Raw genomic sequence first — 22,602 nt, 5'->3', positions numbered from 1 at the left:
GTCACTTTTGTGACCTTTTGACAAGCAAAGTCAACGGGGAAACCAGATTCATGTATCAACAGTTTTACTAACTTAACAAATATAGTGAGTCACTTAACAACCATGGCAAGAAAGGTCACAAAATGGAGCTCAATTAATAATGGCCTAGTTTACCAACAAAAATTTTGGGCTCAATTGTCCTCATACATCGAGGACTATCTGTATAATACTCCATTCAACTGAAGATCTTTCTGATGCGCTAGCCAGGTGTGCTATAAACCAAGTCCAAATAAGAAAGGAATACCTGTACAATAAAACTACATCGTTTGCAAGGCTGATATAGCACAGAATTGTCTTATTTCAGATTTTTTTTTTAAAAAAAAATCACAATGATTTCCTAGGTTAAGAGAAAGAAGCAATCAAACATGGACCAAAATGAGCTAAAATGTTTTCCTTTGATGTGCGCTAGCATCCCAAATGTAAATGTTCACCTCAGGGAAGCATTTGAACATCCAATCCAAACTTTTCCTAACATCTTCAGTGGCACCGGCTGATAAAGGTTTCTCTGAGTGCAATTTTTACACCCTTCTCAAGTTCTTGTTTCATGGGGCCATAACTGACAAGTCTCCTCTAAATTAAATGCTAATGGCCATGCAAATGATTCCATATATCCAAAGTAAGTAAATAACTTGCAGATTGCTGAAGGGGCACAAACGTAATCCTAAGAGAATTACTATGGCATTATTTATTATTTTGTCAGAGAAGCAAAGTAGGAAGAAATTCAGATTTTGCAAACTCAAGTAGGATTCTCTGACTGGCAAATTCTTTCATTGCATATGACGGATGAATCCACATCAATATTGCAACCTAGTTATGTCAGGAAAAAAGAACCGATAGAAAGAGTTATCTGTCCATTCATACACCCAGTTATCAGACGAATAACTTTTCTGCAGTTTTTCTTTTCAACGGTTCATTAGATATGATAGGAACCAATCCTGTTTTAAAGGGAGGGAGTAATATTTTAGTAACACTGTTATTACTGTATTGGGATTGGTATTCTTACGTGTTCTTTAGTTCCAAGATAGTTGAAGAATATGCAGGAATCCCATCTTTCACTGATCAATAACTTACAATAATTCAGTCTTAATACCATCTCTGTCCAACACTAAACTATTTCAAATCAAGAAATAACATCTTTTTTCCTATTTTCTATTTCTACCCCCTCCTGTTTTCTTCCTTTTTTATTTTTCTTCAACATTTTTTCCTTTCTTTCTTTATTATATCATAAATTAAGCAATGCAAAATATACTGGCAATTCTGAATGGCAGCTTCTCCCCCAAATCTTAAGCAAAAGCTGCTTCTTTGTCACCATCTAGAACAGTGGTAGTCAACTTGGTCCCTACCACCCACTAGTGGGCGTTCTAGCTTTCATGGTGGGCGGTTAGGGGTTTTGTCCGATACTGAAGCACTTTCCTTTTTTTAAATTTAATTGACTTTTTAAAAAAAATTCATAGCATTATTTAAAAGCGTTTTCATTAGGTTTTCATAAAATTCCCCATGACAATTTAAATTTCTGAAAATATACTATTTATATCGCCTGCACATAAGTTTAGTTTGCGTTATGTAAGTGAAACTTAATGGTGCTATAGTGCGTCCACAAACAAAAGAGCCTCGTCCCAGAATAGCTCACGCATCTCCTCCCACACCACCCAGCTGTAACAGACAAGCAGAGCTGGTAGCCAGCGCCCCCCCAAAAAAACCCAATCCACGATGCGTGAGAGGCATGCGCAGACTACAATCCACGGCGCATTACTATGGAACTGGTGGGCAGTTAGAAAATTTTACTACTAACAGAGATATAAAAGTGGGCGGTAGGTATAAAAAGGTTGACTACCCCTGATCCAGAATCTGATCCTTTTAACTAGAGAGATGTCAAAGATTATGTTTTGACAATTTCTGCATCCAGAAATTTTTCCTCCATGACAATCCCGCTCTTCAGACAGTTAGATGCTCTGCATGCCTCTTCAAGACGATTAGGAACGAACACGTCCCTTTTTCTGGGTTTAATTGCATCCTTTGAAAAAACAGCAAGCGCTTTTTGACTGAGGGTACATCCCCAATTTATTCCAGTCATAGCTTGCCTTGACATAATCTAGAAATTATCTGGGTAAAAATGCTGAGAATTTCCAGTCAAAGATCCTTGCTGCTGCTTTTCTTAAAAAAAATTATTTGTATCCATTCTTAATTATTTTCACAAATAACTCAAGACCATGAACATATCCAACAAACACCTTCCTCCTTCTCTTATCCCTACAACAACTCTGTGAGGTGGGTTGGGTTGAGAGGAAGTAACTGGCACAAAGTCACCCAACCAGCTTTCATGGCTAAGGCAGGACTTGAACTCACGGTCTCCTGCTTTCTAGCCTGGTGCTTTAACCATTAGACCAAATTGGCTCTTTATACATGTGATGGATAGTTAAAACTGATTGTAAAAATAGCAATAGCACTTAGACTTATATACCACCACTTCACAGTGCTTTACAGGCCTCTCTAAATGGTTTACAGAGTCAGCCTATTGCCCCCAACAATCTGGGTCCTCATTTTACCCACCTCAGAAGGATGGAAGGCTGAGTAAACCTTGAGCCAGTCAGGATTGAACTGCTGGCAGTGGGCAGAGGGAGGGAAGGAAGGAAGGAAGGAAGGAAGGAAGGAAGGAAGGAAGGAAGGAAGGAAGGAAGGAAGGAAGGAAGGGAGGGAGGGAGGGCAACAGCAATAGCACTTAGATTTATATACTGCTTCCTAGTGCTTTACAGCCCTCTCTAAGCAATTTACAGAGTCAGCCTATTGCCCCCAACAATCTGGGTCCTCCTTTTACCCACCTCAGAAGGACGGAAGGCTGAGTCAACCTTGAGCCTGGTGAGATTCGAACTGCTGACAATCGGCAGTCAGCAGAATTAGTCTGCAATACTGCATTCTAACCACTACGCCACCTGGGCTCAAATATGTAAAATATGTAATTTGTTCTTCTCCTTCCTCTAACCAAATGCCCCTAGCTATGATGGATTCCAAATCTTATCATACTCAGCCCTCCCAGGTGAGAATTATAGGAACTGTCATCCCAAACTGCTAAAATACAGGTAACAGCATTGAAAAAAGCGGCTTGCTTTTTGGGAAAAAATTTGGGAGAAAAACTACATTAACAAAATCTGCCGCATATAAAGAAAACCAGTATAAAATGTTCTATCGGTGGCATTTAGCCCCAACAAGACTCGCAAAAATGTACCCCAGCCTAAAACCTAATTGCTGGAAATGCAAACAAGTACAAGGTACCTGCTTCCATGTATGGTGGCTTTGCCCAGAAGTCAAAATTTTTTGAATTAAAATACAAAAATGGCTAAAAGAAATCACACACTGTAATATAGAATTGAAACCTGAACTGTTTCTTCTGGGGATTATTAAAGGAAATTACCCTAAAAGGATTAAATATTTGATTATTCACATAACCACAGCAGCAAGAATCTTACTCGAACAAGCCTGGAAAATGTCCACTATACCAACAGATTGTGCAATAATCTGGAAAACTTTCGAATGTGCAGAGATGGACAAACTTACTTTAGAATTAAATAATAAGGAAGACTTGGAATACCATTTAACTTGGGAAAATGGATCGAAATTAAAAATAAGGAATGTAGAGAACAAAATAAGATACAAAATGTGTTTAAATATGTTTATTAAGTAGGAATATGTGGGAATAGATGTACAAAGTTAAGAATCATGTACTGTCAGAATGAATTGAATAATTATTATGGATGTATTTTTGTTATAGAAGTATTTTAACTTGTATTTTAGGATTTTAAATGTCAATAAAGGTTTGTTTAAAAAAAGAAAAAAGAAAAAAGGGGCTTGCAACCAATCCTTATACCATCACAACATCCCCTTGGTCATGTGATCAAAATTCAGCTACTTGGCAACCAGCATGTATTTATGATGGTTGCAGTATCCCAGGGTCATCTGATTACCATTTGTGACCTTCCCAGACGGTTTCTAATTTATCTGAACAAAATTCCTCATTGGCAACAGGAAGGGCATCCGGCCATTAAATACTCTGCTAACTCCATTCAGTTGCCCAGACTCCACCCTGCAAGGGATTATGGGGTAGTTAAAAAATGATGAAAGTCCCTGGGGAGGGGGAAGCCAGATTCACTTAATGACCATGGTGATTCACTTTACGGCCATAGCAAAAGGCCTTCTTCGCTCAGTGATTGGGACGTTCCTGTCCCAGTTGTGGTAGTAAGTCAAGGCCTACCTGTAGTCTCACAGCAGAGATCTAGAATTCCCATCCCGTTCTTCTCAACAAACGCTCCCCAACCGAGGGTGAGAATTATGCACTGGCAAGAATTATTTTAAATGTTCCACAGTTGCCAAGGAACTTGATACCAATCTTGAGACGTTTAGCATTTCTGCCTTGTTTCTGGCTTTTCCTGATCTTCTTGTTTGCAAAGTCACTCTTTTTCCCTGCTGGTTTTAAGCAAGTGGATGATATTGAGGCAGGCAGCTGTTGCCGCCTGTGATCCATCCATCCCCTCTGCTTTGTGAACCGATCGCTGTCGTAACATCTCCTCAGTTTGTGTTGAGCTCTTCACCGAAATGTTGGAAATGTAAAGCAACACTAGGCACCTATTATCATATGTGGTGGGGATGCCCGAAAGCCAAGGACTTTTGGCTCCAAATAAAACAGTGTCTAGAAGAGATGTTAAACCAAACGATAGATATGACGCCAGAACTCTTCCTTTTGGGCATAGTAAGGGATAATTACAAAAAAGAAGAAATATAATTTATAGTACACATATTAATGCCAGCGAGGTTGACCTTCGCACAAAATTGGAAATGCAGAGAGAACTCACAGGAGGCAGAAATAATCAATAAAATATTGACCTGTGCAGAAATGGACAGGTTAACAATGGAGCTCAAAGATAAAGATGAATCGGAATTCTAAATAAAACACATTTATTTATCTGCGCAGGACTGGATTAGATTTTAAATTTATACTGGTTTTAATGGGTTTTATTATTTATATTGCTTTTTAATAATTCGGCCATGTAGAATAAGTTTTTTAACTGTTATTTTAGTCTGTATTTATATGTACTTTTTTACTTGCCTGTGAACCGCCCTGAGTCCCTAGGGAGATAGGGTGGTATATAAATGTGATAAAATAAATAAATAAATAAATAAATAAATAAATATGTAACCTGGAATACATTTTATAAATGGCTGGAGAGAAGGAGGAATGTAGGGATAGAGAATTTGAAACAAAGTGAAGAATAGGGGGAAAAAATAAATAAAATATTATAAGAAATATTAGAAAGGAGTGAACAGGATTTGAATAGATACGAAGGGAATATGTATGTAACTGGAGTGTGATTAAATGTATAAAAAATATACATGGAATAAGCATGATGTCATATTGCAATCTATACAAAAGAAAAAGTGTTAGAAAAGTACGTACCAGACAAGTCGCACCATGTCTAATGTTTTCAAATTGTATATTCAATAAAACTTTTTTGTTAAATAAATTTTAAAAAATTGTGTTGAGCTCTCTAGGCCTTCAAAGGAGTAGAAGTTTCCTCTCCCCAGTTTTTATTCAGCAGCTTTGCTCTAAAGAGAGTTACGATGGTATATAGCCAGAGTAAATAACTGGGAGAGAGTAATCGTTACTCAGTAATAGGAGAGGTCTTCTGATATTACCAGGCAGGGAAGGGAAGAGTGATTTCTGAAGAGTCCCTTGTGAGTCTTCTTCCTACTAATTGTGTTTCTCTCGCAGATGCAGCCAAGGGTATTTTATTTTCGCACCAGCTGGTTCCTCCAAAAGGAGAAACTCGGCAGATTTGCTTACCTTCTGCCAAACCACCTGCAGAAAAAAAGGCGGAATAACGCTTAAAAGCAGCCATATGGGCTCTTTAATGAAAACATCACTTCCAATAGATTTTGCTTTGGGATGCGTGCGGGACACCCGGTAGGAAGGCAGATGGAATCTGATCAGGAGCCACATATTGAATCGTGGGCCGATGGTACGAGCTGGCAGGGGGAGGGGGGAAGAGGAAGTTTCTGATTGAAGAGGGGTGGCTAATTACTGACCTCATGTTAGGTATTTCTGGGACGAGAAATTCTTGATGTATAGTTTGCATCTTAATATAATTGAGCCTCCTGTTGGGGTTTGAGAGCAGAGAGAGATGGATATCCCGGTCCTCCTCTCTCAAAATCTCTCTTTTTTTTCTGGGGGATGAAAGTAAGCCTTGGAGACGTTGATGATTTCTGCATCAAATATTAGTATTAAATATTTATAGTTACGGTATTTATTATATTTTTACCAGGGGTGAGTCCAACTTACCTTTACTACCGGTTTGCAGCGGGACCGCGCGCATGTGCAGAAGCTTCCTGATGATGTCAGGGTCGGTGGGCGGAGCCTCCCGCCGGTTTTAGTACCGGTTCTTGCGAACCGGTCCGAACCAGGGGCAACCCACCACTGATTTGTACTATAAATATAGATTTACATACTGTAGTAGACACGTTTCAAGTAGTAAATTTCTTCATCTATTTAAAAACTGCCTCTTGTACAGATGATCTTCAATCTACAACCGTTCATTTAGTGACCATTCAAAGTTACAACCTATGGGACTTATGATTGTTTTTCACACTTAACGACGGTTGCAGCATCCCCATGGTCACATGATCAAAATTCAGATGCTTGGCAACTGACTCACACTGATGACCATTGCAGCGCCCTGGGGTCACGTGATCCCCTTTTGCGACCTTCTGATAAGCAAAGTCAGTGGGGAAGCCAGATTCACTTAACAACCGTGTTACTAACTTAACAACTGCAATTACTCATTTAACAACTGTGGCTAGAAAGGTCATAAAATGGGGCAAAATTCACTTAACAAATATCTCGTTTAGCAACCCAAAAATTGGCTCAATTATGGTCATAAGTTGAGGACTATTGTAAGTTTGAACAAACGGTTGTTAAGTCGAGGACTACCTACAAGCACAATGAAGGCTGTTAAGCCTATAGAGTGGAAACCACCACCACCACCAGCAGCAGCAGCTAAGACTATGAAAAGGAACACCTGTCATGGAGGGAGAGGGAATGACATGATAAATATTTAGGAGAGAATCACTTGGGTCACTTTGAATATGGTGATTTACAAGTGAATATTGGGCATAAGCTTAAAACGAACGTCCAGACAAGGTGGGGAGAAGTGCTGAAGTGCCAATCAGCAGCCAGGGGTATTTTTAAATCCTTGCACGCAACAAAATAGACACTGCTGTGGATCTGGCAGCTCTTTGATGACATGTGTGATGCATTCAAAAGCAGCATCTCCGTTCCTATTGCAGCCTCAGTGAGCATCTCAGCTCTTGGCAAGAAGATGGGTTCGTGCCTTCTTTGCAAGGATAAATCTTCGCTTTCTCTTGGGCCTTTCGTGCAAAGATACAGAGATATGAAAAATGCACTACCGGAAATGCTTGGGCTTAACGTCCTTCGATCTAAATCAAGATATAGATTTTTTTTATGTGCTTGTATCTTTCCATTTATATTGTTTTTACTTGTTTCCTAGTACGATTTGATAGCTTATTAGTAACCTTGACTATCACTAAGTGTTGTATCTTTTTATTCTTGATGAATGTATTTTATTCTCCTTATGTACACTGAGAGCATATACACCAAAGACAAATTCCGTATTTGTCCAATCACACTTGTCCAATAAAAAATTCTATTCTATTCTATTCTATTCTATTCTATTCTATTCTATTCTATTCTATTCTATTCTATTCTTTTCTTTTCTTTTCTTTTCTTTTCTTTTCTTTTAAATTAATGAATTCATCTACTTTCTCAACATCCTTCCAGGGCCCCAGCCAAACTTTTTTCACACTGCTATCAGTATTTCCAGGTGCAAACAGGATCCAGAGGAAGGGGGTGGGGGAATGCTCCCAGTGGTGGGATTCAGCCAGTTCGCACCACTTCGGGAGAACCGGTTGTTAACTTTCTGAGCAGTTTGGTAAACTGATGGTTGGAAGGAATCATTAGGACAGAGAACCGGTTGTTAAATTACTTGAATCTCACCACTGAATGCTCCCCATATGAGGAAACAACTGAATCGTTCCAGGACTAAAGTAGAGTCTTGATTGATTTATTTTTTTAATTTGTGTCTTGCTTTTTCTCCATGGAATTCAGTTTGCACATGCAGATGTCTCTCTGCTGCAGCCCACATTTATCTTCATTAAAATGTTGTCTGGCTTCACACATTAGGCTAAGTCAGGGCGGTCTGCTTAACACAGTGTTTCTCAAACCCGGCAACTTTGAAGAGGTCTGGACTTCAACTCCTAGAATTTCCCATCCAACAAGCATTAGTTTAACATCTGTATCTTGCCTAAGCTGTGTATTTCAGATTTGATTTTGAAAGTCAACATGGTACCATATTTACCACACCAGTATTAGCCTACAGCTCCTACTGCCACAAGATAGATAAGAGAGATGATAGGGATAGATAGATAGATAGATAAGATAGATAGATAGATAGATAGATAGATAGATAGATAGATAGATAGATAGATAGATAGATGGAGATTGATTAGAGATAGAGATAGATAGATAGATAGATAGATAGATAGATAGATAGATAGATAGATAGATAGATAGATGGATGGATTGATTAGAGAGAGAAAGAGAGATGGATTGATTAGCATTGTAGCTCCAGACCCATCAAGGGAAGGGATTCTCTCAGACACACTATGCACAAGTAGCAAATGTTGAATTTGGCAGCTTTTCTCTGCTGTTCTAACCGAGGCATTCTCTCATCTCGCTGGTTTAACACCCCACAGGAGATCCCAAAAAATAAAGCTTAGCTTGTAAATTAACCGACTGCAGCTTCTTTGGCCAGGCAAACCCAAGGGAAAAGAAGGCAGAGAAGGGGTTTCCCCCACAAATGATTAATAGTGCAAATCTATCTATGTACTCAGGCTTCAGTGTAATCTATGGGTTCACACACTGGGTTGAGCCATGATTTGCTCAACCGTATCTTATCAAATAAATGACAATGGGGCAGCTTCACCCAAAATAAACAATGACGGGTTGTTGTGCCAAAGAATCGGGAATCGGCTTGGCTACTTGCTTAAAGTTCTCCCACTTTCGTTCTGTCCGGTATAATCCTTTATTGTCCAAAATAAATCTCGGCGTTTGGTCGTGGTGATTGGTTCCGCCAAAGCAGAAGAATCCTCGGATCTGGAGCACTTCGAATATTAGTATTAAATATTTATAGTTATGGTATTTATTATATTTTTACCAGGGGTGAGTCCAACTTACCTTTACTACCGGTTTGCAGCGGGACCGCGCACATGTGCAGAAGCTTCCTGATGACGTCAGGGTCGGTGGGCGGAGCCTCCCGCCGGTTTTAGTACCGGTTCTTGTGAACCGGTCCGAACCAGGGGCAACCCACCACTGATTTGTACTATAAATATAGATTTACATACTGTAGTAGACACGTTTCAAGTAGTAAATTTCTTCATCTATTTAAAAACTGCCTCTTGTACAGATGATCTTCAATCTACAACCGTTCATTTAGTGACCATTCAAAGTTACAACCTATGGGAGTTATGATTGTTTTTCACACTTAACGACGGTTGCAGCATCCCCATGGTCACATGATCAAAATTCAGATGCTTGGCAACTGACTCACACTGATGACCATTGCAGCGCCCTGGGGTCACGTGATCCCCTTTTGCGACCTTCTGATAAGCAAAGTCAGTGGGGAAGCCAGATTCACTTAACAACCGTGTTACTAACTTAACAACTGCAATTACTCATTTAACAACTGTGGCTAGAAAGGTCATAAAATGGGGCAAAATTCACTTAACAAATATCTCGTTTAGCAACCAAAAAAATTGGCTCAATTATGGTCATAAGCCGAGGACTATTGTAAGTTTGAACAAACGGTTGTTAAGTCGAGGACTACCTACAAACACAATGAAGGCTGTTAAGCCTATAGAGTGGAAAACACCACCACCACCAGCAGCAGCAGCAGCTAAGACTATGAAAAGGAACACCTGTCATGGAGGGAGAGGGGAATGACATGATAAATATTTAGGAGAGAATCACTTGGGTCACTTTGAATATGGTGATTTACAAGTGAATATTGGGCATAATCTTAAAACGAACGTCCAGACAATGTGGGGAGAAGTGCTGAAGTGCCAATCAGCAGCCAGGGGTATTTTTAAATCCTTGCACGCAACAAAATAGACACTGCTGTGGATCTGGCAGCTCTTTGATGACATGCGTGATGCATTCAAAAGCAGCATCTCCGTTCCTATTGCAGCCTCAGTGAGCATCTCAGCTCTTGGCAAGAAGATGGGTTCGTGCCTTCTTTGCAAGGATAAATCTTCGCTTTCTCTTGGGCCTTTCGTGCAAAGATACACAGATATGAAAAATGCACTACCGGAAATGCTTGGGTTTAACGTCCTTCGATCTAAATCATGATATAGATTTTTTTAATGTGCTTGTATCTTTCCATTTATATTGTTTTTACTTGTTTCCTAGTACGATTTGATAGCTTATTAGTAACCTTGACTATCACTAAGTGTTGTATCTTTTTATTCTTGATGAATGTATTTTATTCTCCTTATGTACACTGAGAGCATATACACCAAAGACAAATTCCGTATTTGTCCAATCACACTTGGCCAATAAAAAATTCTATTCTATTCTATTCTATTCTATTCTATTCTATTCTATTCTATTCTATTCTATTCTTTTCTTTTCTTTTCTTTTAAATTAATGAATTCATCTATTTTCTCAACATCCTTCCAGGGCCCCAGCCAAACTTTTTTCACACTGCTATCAGTATTTCCAGGTGCAAACAGGATCCAGAGGAAGGGGATGGGGGAATGCTCCCAGTGGTGGGATTCAGCCAGTTCGCACCACTTCGGGAGAACCGGTTGTTAACTTTCTGAGCAGTTTGGTAAACTGATGGTTGGAAGGAATCATTAGGGCAGAGAACCGGTTGTTAAATTACTTGAATCTCACCACTGAATGCTCCCCATATGAGGAAACAACTGAACCGTTCCAGGACTAAAGTAGAGTCTTGATTTATTTATTTTTTTAATTTGTGTCTTGCTTTTTCTCCATGGAATTCAGTTTGCACATGCAGATGTCTCTCTGCTGCAGCCCACATTTATCTTCATTAAAATGTTGTCTGGCTTCACACATTAGGCTAAGTCAGGGCGGTCTGCTTAACACAGTGTTTCTCAAACCCGGCAACTTTGAAGAGGTCTGGACTTCAACTCCTAGAATTTCCCATCCAACAAGCATTAGTTTAACATCTGTATCTTGCCTAAGCTGTGTATTTCAGATTTGATTTTGAAAGTCAACATGGTACCATATTCACCACACCAGTATTAGCCTACAGCTCATACTGCCACAAGATAGATAAGAGAGATGATAGGGATAGATAGATAGATAGATAGATAGATAGATAGATAGATAGATAGATAGATAGATAGATAGATAGAAAGATAGATAGATAGATAGATAGATAGAGATAGAGATAGATGGATTGATTAGAGAGAGAGAGAGAGATGGATTGATTAGCATTGTAGCTCCAGACCCATCAAGGGAAGGGATTCTCTCAGACACACTATGCACAAGTAGCAAATGTTGAATTTGGCAGCTTTTCTCTGCTGTTCTAACCGAGGCATGCTCTCATCTCGCTGGTTTAACACCCCACAGGAGATCCCAAAAAATAAAGCTTAGCTTGTAAATTAACCGACTGCAGCTTCTTTGGCCAGGCAAACCCAAGGGAAAAGAAGGCAGAGAAGGGGTTTCCCCCACAAATGATTAATAGTGCAAATCTATCTATGTACTCAGGCTTCAGTGTAATCTATGGGTTCACACACTGGGTTGAGCCATGATTTGCTCAACCGTATCTTATCAAATAAATGACAATGGGGCAGCTTCACCCAAAATAAACAATGACGGGTTGTTGTGCCAAAGAATGGGGCTGGAGAGCTGCAGTCACAGGGTTCAGATGTATTTCCGTGATCTCGATTTTTATTTTCATCTGCTCTATTTTCACAAATGTAGCTAGAGTTTCACAGAGCAAGAGCTAAATTTTCCTTCAACAGGTTTTGCAGGGGAAAATCTGGGAAAAACTAATTCACTTGAATGCAGTTTCAAATTATCAAAAATCAGTGTATGTATAGATCAGTGGTGAGTTTCAAATTTTTTTTACTACCGGTTCTGTGGGTGTGGCTTGGTGGGCATGGCATTGCTTGATGGGTGTGGTTTGGTGGGCGTGGCAGGGGAAGGATACTGTAAAATCTCCATTCCCATCCCACTCCAGGGGAAGGATACTGTAAAATCCCCATTAGCTCCTGATCAGCTGGGACTTGGAGGCAGAGAATTGGGGGTGGGGGAGTCAGAATTTTTACTACCAGTTCTCCGAACTACTCAAAATTTCCACTACAGATTCTCCAGAACTGGTCAGACCCTGCTGAAACCCACCTCTGGTATAGATGGGTTCTGATTTGGCAAACCAATTTGCACCATAATGAGAACTAGGAACCTGTTTTTATTCAAATTAGTACATTGTCCCTTTATGGAAAACAACTTGATTTAAGAATCTGATTCAAGGGTGACAATTTATACTGATGCAAGTTTTTTTATTATTATTATTTTGCAAAATTATTGTTTTTCACCATTATGGCTGCAACTACTATTTTTATTCAAGTGTTAAATGTCCCCTTATAAAGTTGCCTTGCATAGTTTATGGTCCGAAGGAAAATAGTAAAACCTTTATTCCAGTTATTTATTAGTTCTTCTCGGAACAACCGTCCCCTCTCCAAAGCAAAACAGAAGAAACCCAAGTTAAGCAAAATCTATACCCACAAATTGGACACAACTAAATAGATGGATGGAGAAAATATTTACATTTATATGCACCTACAGAAATTCAACAGCAAAAATAAAAAGAAGAAGCCAGTTTTTAGGACTTAAATATCAGAAATAAAGAAACCAAATAAACATTAACTCGAAAACAGTTTCACAACCATTAGTCCATCGTGTAGAAAACGGACTGAAAATCTCAAGTCTGTAAAACAAATTACACACTGCATATCTTCCAGGGACTTGTAGAAACAACTGAAGTATATGCTAAAGTGAGATAAAATCAAGAGTTTTCAGGCAGAGTTAGGCTGGCCCTAATTGTTCAAATAAAAGGTGAAAGATATATGTGGGTGAGTTTCACCCAAGAGAACTGGTCATGCATACCAACATTTATTACTGTTGTGAAATTCAGTATAATATAAAGTTCTTTGTCTTTTAAGTTAAGACCATATTACTCAACTCTAAGGGAAAAAAATGACATAATGAGAAACTACAAAATGCAAAATGAGAAACTACAAAATGCAAAGGAAGAAATTATAGTTTAAATTCCAACTCCAGCCCTGGATTGCAGATCATAAGTTAATCTTTGATTTACAACCAGTTGCTTAATGATTGTTCAAAATTACAATGGACCTATGTATGACACAGATTCAAAATTAATACAGCTGCTGTTCCTCCCCTAGTCATGTCACTCAAACCAGGCTGCATTTTCGGCCTTTTTATTTACTTATTTGTATCCCACCTTTATTATTTTTACAACTAGGCAGCCAATATATGCAACATTCCTCCTATTTTCCCCACAACAAACACCTTGTGAGGTCGATAGGACTGCGAGATAATGACTGGCCCAAAGTCACCCAGCTGGCTTTCATGGCTACAGCAGGACTTGAACTCATAGTCTCCTGCTTTCTAGCCAGGTGCCTTACCATATTTTTCAGACTATAAGACAAACCGGTGTATAAGACACACCAAGATTTCAAAGAGGTAAGCAAAAAAAAAATGTTTTTGCCCTCCCCAGCCCCCTGGAGCACTCTGCAGGCCTCCCAAAGCTCTTACGCATCCCATTTTTGCGAAAAACTAGCCCATTTTTTGCCCGTTTTTCACAAAAATAGGGGTGTTTTTGCCCTCCCCAGCTCCCAGGAGCACTCTGCAGGCCTCCCAAAGCCTCTATGCACCCCATTTTTGCAAAAAATGAGCCCATTTTTTGCCTGTTTTTCACAAAAACAGGATGTAAATTTTGCCTTCCCCAGCTCCCAGGAGCACTCTGCAGGCTTCCCAAAGCCTCTGCATGCCCCGTATTTTGTAAAAACGGGACCTGTGGGGCAGGGTTTTGGGAGGCCAAAAATGGCTGTATTCAGTGTATAAGACGCACCAACATTTTCACCCTCTTTTAAGGGCAGGAAATGTGTGTCTTATACTCCGAAAAGTACGGTAATCACTAGAACAAACTGGCTCTTCATTAGACCATTTGCATCATCCCTTGGTCACATGACTCCAATTTGCAAGCTTTTTTTTTTTTTGCCAGAATCCGCCTTTTACTTCTGGTTTCCGGCAAAAGAACCACCATTACGGACAATGGGTTAACTTAACAGCTTCGAGGTACATATAAAGACTGCGCTATTCACTTATGGCTGCCACAAAAAAAGGTCATAAAATCAGATGGGAGACACATGGCGACCTGTTTAACAACTGGCGCGACTTACAACCATAATTCTTGACTCAACTATGGTCATAAGTCAAGGACTACCTGCAGTCTGATTCTTTTTCCATTCTTGGGTTTCTAATCAGAGTTTCAAATATGGTTTGATTGCTCTGAAGGAAGAAAAGGCAGTTTGATAGTCCCAGAACATCTCCAATAAGAAACACAGGGCAGCTCATGAACAAGTAATCCTTGTTCTAATAAATCCTGGTTTATGTGACAGAATCTGCCACAGCAGATCCATTCTCCCTTGCCTACATATATATTAAAATGACACACCAGCACTATGGTATCTAGGAAGCAGAATAAGTCCCAAACAAAATTTCAAACCCTAAAACCATTTCCCCTCAGCTGTTTTTCTTTACCACATCAAAATTTTCATTTCTACACTGTTATCCGAATCATAGAAGGCAACCATTTAAACAGTCACAAAACCACACTTCCGTAGTATTGATCAATAGGAATCATGTAGAAGAATCATGCCCTGGATTTTTCTATTGTTGCAAAACTAAACGCTATCTAAATCCGCAGTGAAGCTGAAACTGGAACTGCTGGTTGGAACATATGCTCCAATGTGACATGAATGACTGCATTCGCCCATTATGTTGAGCCAGATCGTGGTTTATTTGGTTTTTATCTCTGCATTTGCACGAACTCAACCACAATGGTTTCTATACCATAGGTTATGGCTTAAATACATCGTCTGAATCAAGCCAAAAGTGAATTATTCAACAGCTAAGGATACCTAAACATAAATCTGGTATTCAAAGACTTTGTTACCAGTAAATAAACTGTGGTTTAACAAAATGGCCGAACCCCCTTGTGTCCAGATGACGAAACCAGCATAGATCAAGCAAAATGAATCTCTAGGGCTCTCACCCTTTTTTTAGCACGTTTACGGAGATAAGATAGTTAACCTATCTGGCTCGGAGTCACAAGCAATGTTTGTGCATGTGCAAACTGGCCCCTGAGATTGAGTCTTATCAAATGTGTATTGGTGAAACCACTACAATACTCATTGCATTTTCTTTGAATTCTGGTAAGGGATGAATCACACACACACACACACACACACACACACACAAATGGAAACTGATCTGGTTAGATTATCTGAGTTTTAATGAGGTGATGCCTGAAAAAAAATATCCCTCTGTATTTATTATCTTTCCCATCCAGAAAACTGAGCAGTGACATATAAGGGGATGGTGTCAAAGAAAAGGAAGATCAGAGAAATGACTCACCATCTGTTACTCTCCCCGAAACCAAAAATCATATTCTTTATCAGCACAAGCCTACAGAACTCAAGATTTCTCAAGGTGAGAAGAAAAGATATAAAGCAACTTCCTTCCCTGATTCATCCAATATCCGCTGCTCACATCTGCTCTTCCACAGCATTTTTATGTACTACCTATCTAAGCGGAAGAATAGCACGGAAGGAGATGCATTGCTATGCATATCAAGATATACATGTCCAATCCATCTCCCTTCCCTCCCCCATCTTTTTTACATCCCTTTGTCTCATTTTCTGGACTAAAGACCATTGTGTGGGTGGGAGGTGGGGGGCAGATATTCTTTGAGATATTGGGTTTTGATTCATTGGCCCTTTTTTCCCCCTGCATTCGCCCCACACTCTTTCTGTAAAGCAGATTAAAAAGGAGAGTTTTAATAAGTTTGGGGGAATACCACATGCACTGGGCCTGAAAAGTGACCTATATGTTGAAAAATTTGTTTTCACAATTCGTAATAAATCCAGAAGTTCCTTCATAAATATCACTCAAGGACGAAAAATCAGATACTTGTTCCTTGAAGTACAGAAATATAGAATAGAGTAGAGTAGAGCAGAGCAGAGCAGAGCAGAGTAGAGTAGAATAGAATTTTTATTGGCCAAGTGTGATTGGATAAGGAATCTGTCTTGGTGCATATGCCCTCAGAGTACATAAAAGAAAAGATATTATTTTCTTTTCAAATAATATTTGATATTATTTGAGAACTTCATTATTTGAAAAGATATTATTTGAGAACTTCATAATAATGGTGGCACAGATATACAGGTACACATACTAATGTCTATGGTAAACTGGTGGCCAGAAAGTCACCAGGCTAGAAACCAGGAGACAAGTGAGTTCTAGTCCTACCTTAGCCAAGAAAGTCTGCAGTGTGACTTTGGGCCAATCACCAGAAGACTGTAAATTCTAGTCCCGCCTTAGGCATGTGGGACTTTGGGCCAATCACTGTCTCTTAGCACAACCACCTCACAGGGTTGTTGTAAAGGGAAAAATAGGAGGAGGAAAGACTATTAGTCACCTTGGAGCTATTTATACAAATTTTGAAGGTGGAGTTTAAACAAATAATGAAATGTTGAAGGATGTGGAGGAAGCATATGGGGAAAACTTATATACAGTATAATAAAGCCAGGGAACAATTGTCTTTGCATCACAACAATTTGCTTTTCTTGTCACTTGAAATCCCTCTCTGTTTGCCAGAAGATGATGCATTTATAGGACTGACTGACAAATGAGAAAAAAATAACAATCAAATGCTCAGAACTTAAAGCCATGCTGATATAACATCCCTTTATTTTATGGGATTAAGCAGCAAAAAAAGGTGTAAGAAATATTTCTAAAGCAGAATCTTAAGAGTGTGTTATTTTATGCAATTTATTGTCCTATATTTCATCTAGAAAAAATAGAAAAAGGTGACACGGAAGGACCCTTGCAGATTTTTCCTTATCGATCAAAAATAATCTATTTGCCCTGTGTAAACATTCTTTAAAAATATGAGATATGTGTTTCATCCAGAGTTGGGTTTCAACAGGTTCTGACCAGTTCTGGAGAACCAATAGTGGAAATTTTGAGTAGTTTGGAGAACCGGTAGTAAAAATTCTGACTGGCCCCGCCCCCATCTATTCTCTGCCTCCCAAGTCCCAGCTGATCGGGAGGAAATGGGGATTTTGCAGTGACCTTCCCCCGCCACGCCCACCAAGATATGCCACACCCACCAAGCCACACCCACAGAACCAGTAGTAAAAAAATTTGAAACCCACCACTGGTTTCATCACTATCCTAGACATGATGACCAACCTTTTACACAAATATCTTGCACGTATTTATGTACTCAGGTTCAGCCTATACCCAAGGGTTAAGGCAGGGTGGATTTACTTATAACATTGTCAACAGATTTGTGCCCTAACTTAATCAACAAATTCCCTCACCTTAGGCATGAAAAATTGGCTGGGTGACTTTGGGCCAGTCACAATATTTCCGCCCAAACCACCTCACAGGTTGTTGTTGTTGTGGGGAAAATATGAGAAAAGGTATGTCTGCAGCCTTGAGTTATTTATACACAATAAATAAAAGCGAAAAGCAAACGAATAAATTTTAAAAATACCCTTACTGAAAAAAAAATGAATTTCTGAAGACACACAATGATAAATAGAAGTCCAATGCCACTGTACCACTGTACCTTTGAAAACTGGATAAATATTTCTTTAAAAACTGAAAAGAAGAGACTCTTCAAGAAAAATCAGGGGAAGGTTAAACATGTCCACATAAAAGAACCAATGAATTGTGAGCAACATTCTCCTCCCTTCGGAAAATAATTTGCAAGGTACGTCAATTTCAATAAATCAAATATGCAGATTAGTGAAAGATTATAAACCAACTGTTGCCTCCAGAACTGAGCGTGAAACACTAATGTATGCATCTAACACAACCCTTTTATTACAGTGCTGTAAATGTCCCGTGCAAGCTTAAAAGTCACACAGAAGTCTTCAAACTTAGTTGTTAGGAAACCCAAGAGATAAAACAAAAGCAATGATTTGCTTAGCTGTCTCCACTGACCTTTAGTTTAGTTTAGATACCACAGAAGACAATGCATATTGCTTCAGCCCTACAAATCATGTGAAATACTGAGAAAAACCAACATTTGAATGCAGAAATATGGAGGCATCAAATCTCAGAAATGGGGGGGAGGAGAAGAAATTAATTTCTTGTGTCTTGGTGTCTAGAATAAACTACAAAAATGGACTTCAACAACTTCAAAGGCAGGAGTCCTTATACCATCCTGGACAAGAACAGGTTTGTTCCATATAGTACATTATAAAGACTCCTGACATGGACAAGGGATTTGACTAGAATAGTGTTTCTCAACCTTGGCAAATTTAAGATGTGTGTATTTCAACTCCCAAAATTTCCCATCTTGGCTGGCTGGGGAATTCTGGGTGTTGAGATCCATATATCTTAAAGTTGCCAAGGCTGAGAAACACTGGGTCACTAGAAGACCCCCAAGGCCCCTTCTAGTCCTATGATTCACTATTCAGAGAGAAATATTCTACATACTCTGAAAGCCACTTTTCATTTGACATTTTCCAGGCCTATTCTGAAAGTGAAAAAGACTAGGACAATTTAGCCCTATTAGTTTGAGCAAACAAATCCAACTTACATAAGGGGCATAAAACAAACAAGGTTTTCCACATATATCCCAGTTTTAAACTGTAGAATCTCTGTAGCATTTGCATTTTTTAAAAGGTGCCGATTCCTCCAATTTCTATAACCTAACAACTAAAGTGATTAGAAACCCATCTGAGCTTATCCTAAACATTACAATACCTGAGGCTGAAAACTGCACCCTATGCCGTTATAACTTGGGGGCAGAGTCAATTAAACAATAATGAACGATAGTCAAAATTGAGTGCTTCACGAAGTGCCTCACTTTCATGAGGCGTTTTGGAGAGGAAAAAGTGTTGACTTACTTTTCATACTCAATATTATCTTTGTCACATCGCTTGTCCTTGTGCTTCTCCCAGTCTTTCCCATGCTTACATGTGGTCAGAGAAATAATATCTTTACCATTATGGATGTGGCGGAGAGCATTCCTGGTGTCGGAACCAATGCCAGTCAGGTATCTCTTCCCTTTAAAAACCAAGAGATACTTTTTCTTGGGTGGGAGAGAAGTCTTGTATAACCAGCCTCTTTCCCCACCTTTCTGAGGATGCTCCTTCGAAAACAAAGGGATGGAGATATCAAAACCAGGCCGAAAGTTCTCGACATAAAAACTGGCTTTGGCCAGGATAGCCTGTCCAATGTCAAAGCCCAAGTCTTCGGTGTAATTAGGCCACGTGCCAGAATACAGGTTAAATATGAGGTGGTTTTGTCCGTCATTCCAAAGCCGGAAACCTTGGATTTTTTCGTTGATGTTATGGACATATTGTATGGAGAGATGGTCCCTATCCAAGGTGTCGATGTTTAGAACGAACAGGCAGGCTTCCTCGGGATTGGAGGTGTAATAACGCGACCCTTCAAGGGAGTGGATGATTTTGAGGTAACTTTCGGATACAGGATCCCCTCCTTCCAGGGGGTAAACAAAGACTTTGAACCCGTGTTCCCTACATTTAGAAAAATCAAAGCAAGTCTCCATACGGCACCTGCTGTTCTTGTAAACACTCAACTTCAACTGCTGCCGGCTTTGGGGAGATTCATCACTGTGGCCCCTTTCATTGCTCTGGAGCTCCTCAGAATCTGCAAAGTTCTTGAGAAGAATCTCGTCGGCCCACCGAGGCCAGGCCTTTAAGACTTCAGCTTTTTTGCTGGAGAAAAGGGGAAAGTGTCTTATTTGGTCTCCTCCAAACAAAACAAGCAGAAGCCACGTGGCCAAGAGAGTCACAAACAGGTATTTTTTCTTGGCCTGCATGGGTTCATGCAGAACCCACCAAATCCTTACTTAGAAAGGAAATCAATCGGATCAATACAGCAATCCAGAAAGTGAATTATTCAGGCACAAGGGGGAATTGAATTCGTTGGAGAGAAACCGCAGCTCAGACCTCAGAAATGGGCGTCTAGAATGCAGCAGACGGCAATTTCTAAGGGTCCAATTTCCCTCCCCATTTTAAGATAGACCCTAGCTTTGAAATTCACCACGCCACCGTTTTACTCGTTAAGAGTTGATTTGGTGGCTTCTATTCAGTGTGGTTCTGAACCACCCGTCTTTTATCATCTATATAACCTTCACTCCATATTTATTTCAGGCTGGGTAAACAGCCTGAGTTTGATTACGGGGTTTTTCCCCCCCTCTTTACTACTTCCTGGTGTTTTTCTTTTTAAATCTTGGGTGACTGCCCTATCTTTTTCCCCTGAGGATTAAAAAAAAAAAAATCTGTCTCATTTTATCAACTCACCCTTCCAGTTTGTGACTGTATTGGGGTTTTTTTTTGTTCTGCTATCTGATTTGGCCTGGCCTGGCCTGGCCCAGCCCTATTCCCTTATCACACACCTCTTGGGGACGATCAGACCAACCAACAAGTAACAGATAAAAGTCTCACGGGATGCTAAATCCCTTAAAAGATCCTTAATGGAGAATCTACCTTTCTTCCACTCAGAAAATTGGTTTGAATCCTACTTTTTCTGCTTTAAAAGGACAGATGAACCCAGTGACTGTCTTCCGCTCTTGAAAAAAGGCAAAGGGACACTTGCAGTCCCAAATTTCTCAGATTCTTGGCACTGCCTGCTTTCCGATGAGACATGTCTCTGCTCCCGAAGAAATAAACTCAAATCTTCATCCACCAATAATCTTCAAGCCAAGCCAAGCTTTTCTTCTCTTTTTTTGTTTTGCGGTTTTCCTTTGTTTTATTAATATAACTTATTCTTTGAAGATAGGACTTTCAACAAGTTTTAACTCTCAACCTTCCCAGAAGCCTTGCAACCTTCCCGGTTGCTTTTTTATTTTTTCCCCATCACCTTCGCTTCTTTTTGGGGGGACCCAGTTAATTCGCTCAACACACTTCCTGGAAGGCACCCACCTTTTTCTCAAACCGAAGTTATTTCTGGTCCGAGGAGTGGGGGGAGGAAGGTTTTTAATTATCCTCCTCTTCTTTTTTTCCCCCCTTTTCCCCACCCGCCCACCCCAACCCGCCTATCACTTTTCTCTCTTTGGCCGCAAAACTGGTGCTTTCCGCGCTTTGATGCTTGTCCTTTTGGGTCATCCGATTCTTCCGAGGCTCCGAGACTTCATTTAGCCCGAGAAGAGGGAATCAATCCGGCGGGAATCGCAGGGCAACGGCACCGCAGTGCCCTTAGCGCACCTGAAAAGCTTTCCCTTTCGCCCTGCCTGCCTGCCTGCCTTCTCAGTCCATTACATTCCGCATTATCCGCGCCGCCCGGCTTCCTTGCAACCGTCAATATCCTGGTTTGCAAGCCGCAACCATCCACCTTCGCCGCCGTCCTGTCTCTCCGGCGGCCGTCAATCACGGGCATTGCGCGTCGCCTGTCCGGCTCTCGCGCTCCATCGCCGCTCTGCCTCCTCGCCCGCCTTCGCAGCTCAACGCGCAGCGTTCCACTTCCACCTTCACAACATTCCACCCGGCCACGCCCCGCTCTCTCCTGATTCGTCCCCGGCCCCCTCGAAGGGCGTGGCCTCCGCCTGACTCTTTCTTCACCGAAGGTTCCAAGTGGGAGAGGGAAGGATGCTCATTGGCTCTTCCTGCCGCGCCCGTCCGGGATGCTGGTCCACGTGGTTGAAACTGGAGGGCCGCGTTCGGTGCAAAGGCTTCTCTCTCTCCGGGGTGGGTGGGAGGAATTCTGGTCTCAAACTCCGGAGGGCCGCTGAGAAGTCAGTCCGGGGTTTAATTACTTTGGATCAAGCCTCAGCCTCCCAGATGGAATGGGTTGCTAACCTTGTTGGGGTTTTTTTTGGGGGGGGGAGCAACAGTTTACAGTTTGTATCAGACAAATAGAATAGAATGAGCTGGAAGGGGCCTCAAGAGGTCTTCTAGTCTAGCCCTCTGCTCGAGCAGGAGAACCAGGGGTGCTGGTTCAGCAGGTTCTGGAGCAGTGGTGGGTTTCAAATTTTTTTACTACCGGTTCTGTGGGTGTGGCATGGCTTGGTGGGCGTGGCTTGGTGGGCGTGGCAGGGGAAGGTTACTGCAAAATCCCGATTTCCTCCCGTCAGGAGGCAGTGAATAGTTGGGGGCAGGACCAGTCAGAATTTTTACTACTGGTTC

At 40.6% G+C, this 22,602-nt stretch overlaps 1 protein-coding gene across 1 annotated transcript in view; it reads right to left on the bottom strand.

Annotated features, from left to right (window-relative positions):
* The window catches only part of EXTL1 (exostosin like glycosyltransferase 1), a 69,557-nt gene extending 47,627 nt beyond the window's left edge, over positions 1–21,930 (bottom strand). The window contains exon 1 of the mRNA XM_058195132.1: positions 19,360–21,930. Within this exon, the coding sequence (XP_058051115.1) occupies positions 19,360–20,297 (938 nt within the window). The 5' untranslated portion in view covers positions 20,298–21,930. The remainder of the gene's footprint in view (positions 1–19,359) is intronic.
* Positions 21,931–22,602: the final 672 nt, after the last annotated feature.

The sequence above is a fragment of the Ahaetulla prasina genome, chromosome 10 (genome assembly GCF_028640845.1).
Source record: "Ahaetulla prasina isolate Xishuangbanna chromosome 10, ASM2864084v1, whole genome shotgun sequence".
Classification (NCBI taxonomy): domain Eukaryota; kingdom Metazoa; phylum Chordata; class Lepidosauria; order Squamata; family Colubridae; genus Ahaetulla; species Ahaetulla prasina.
The sequence above is the reverse complement of the archived record's forward strand: the minus strand, read 5'-3'. Positions and strand labels throughout refer to the sequence as shown.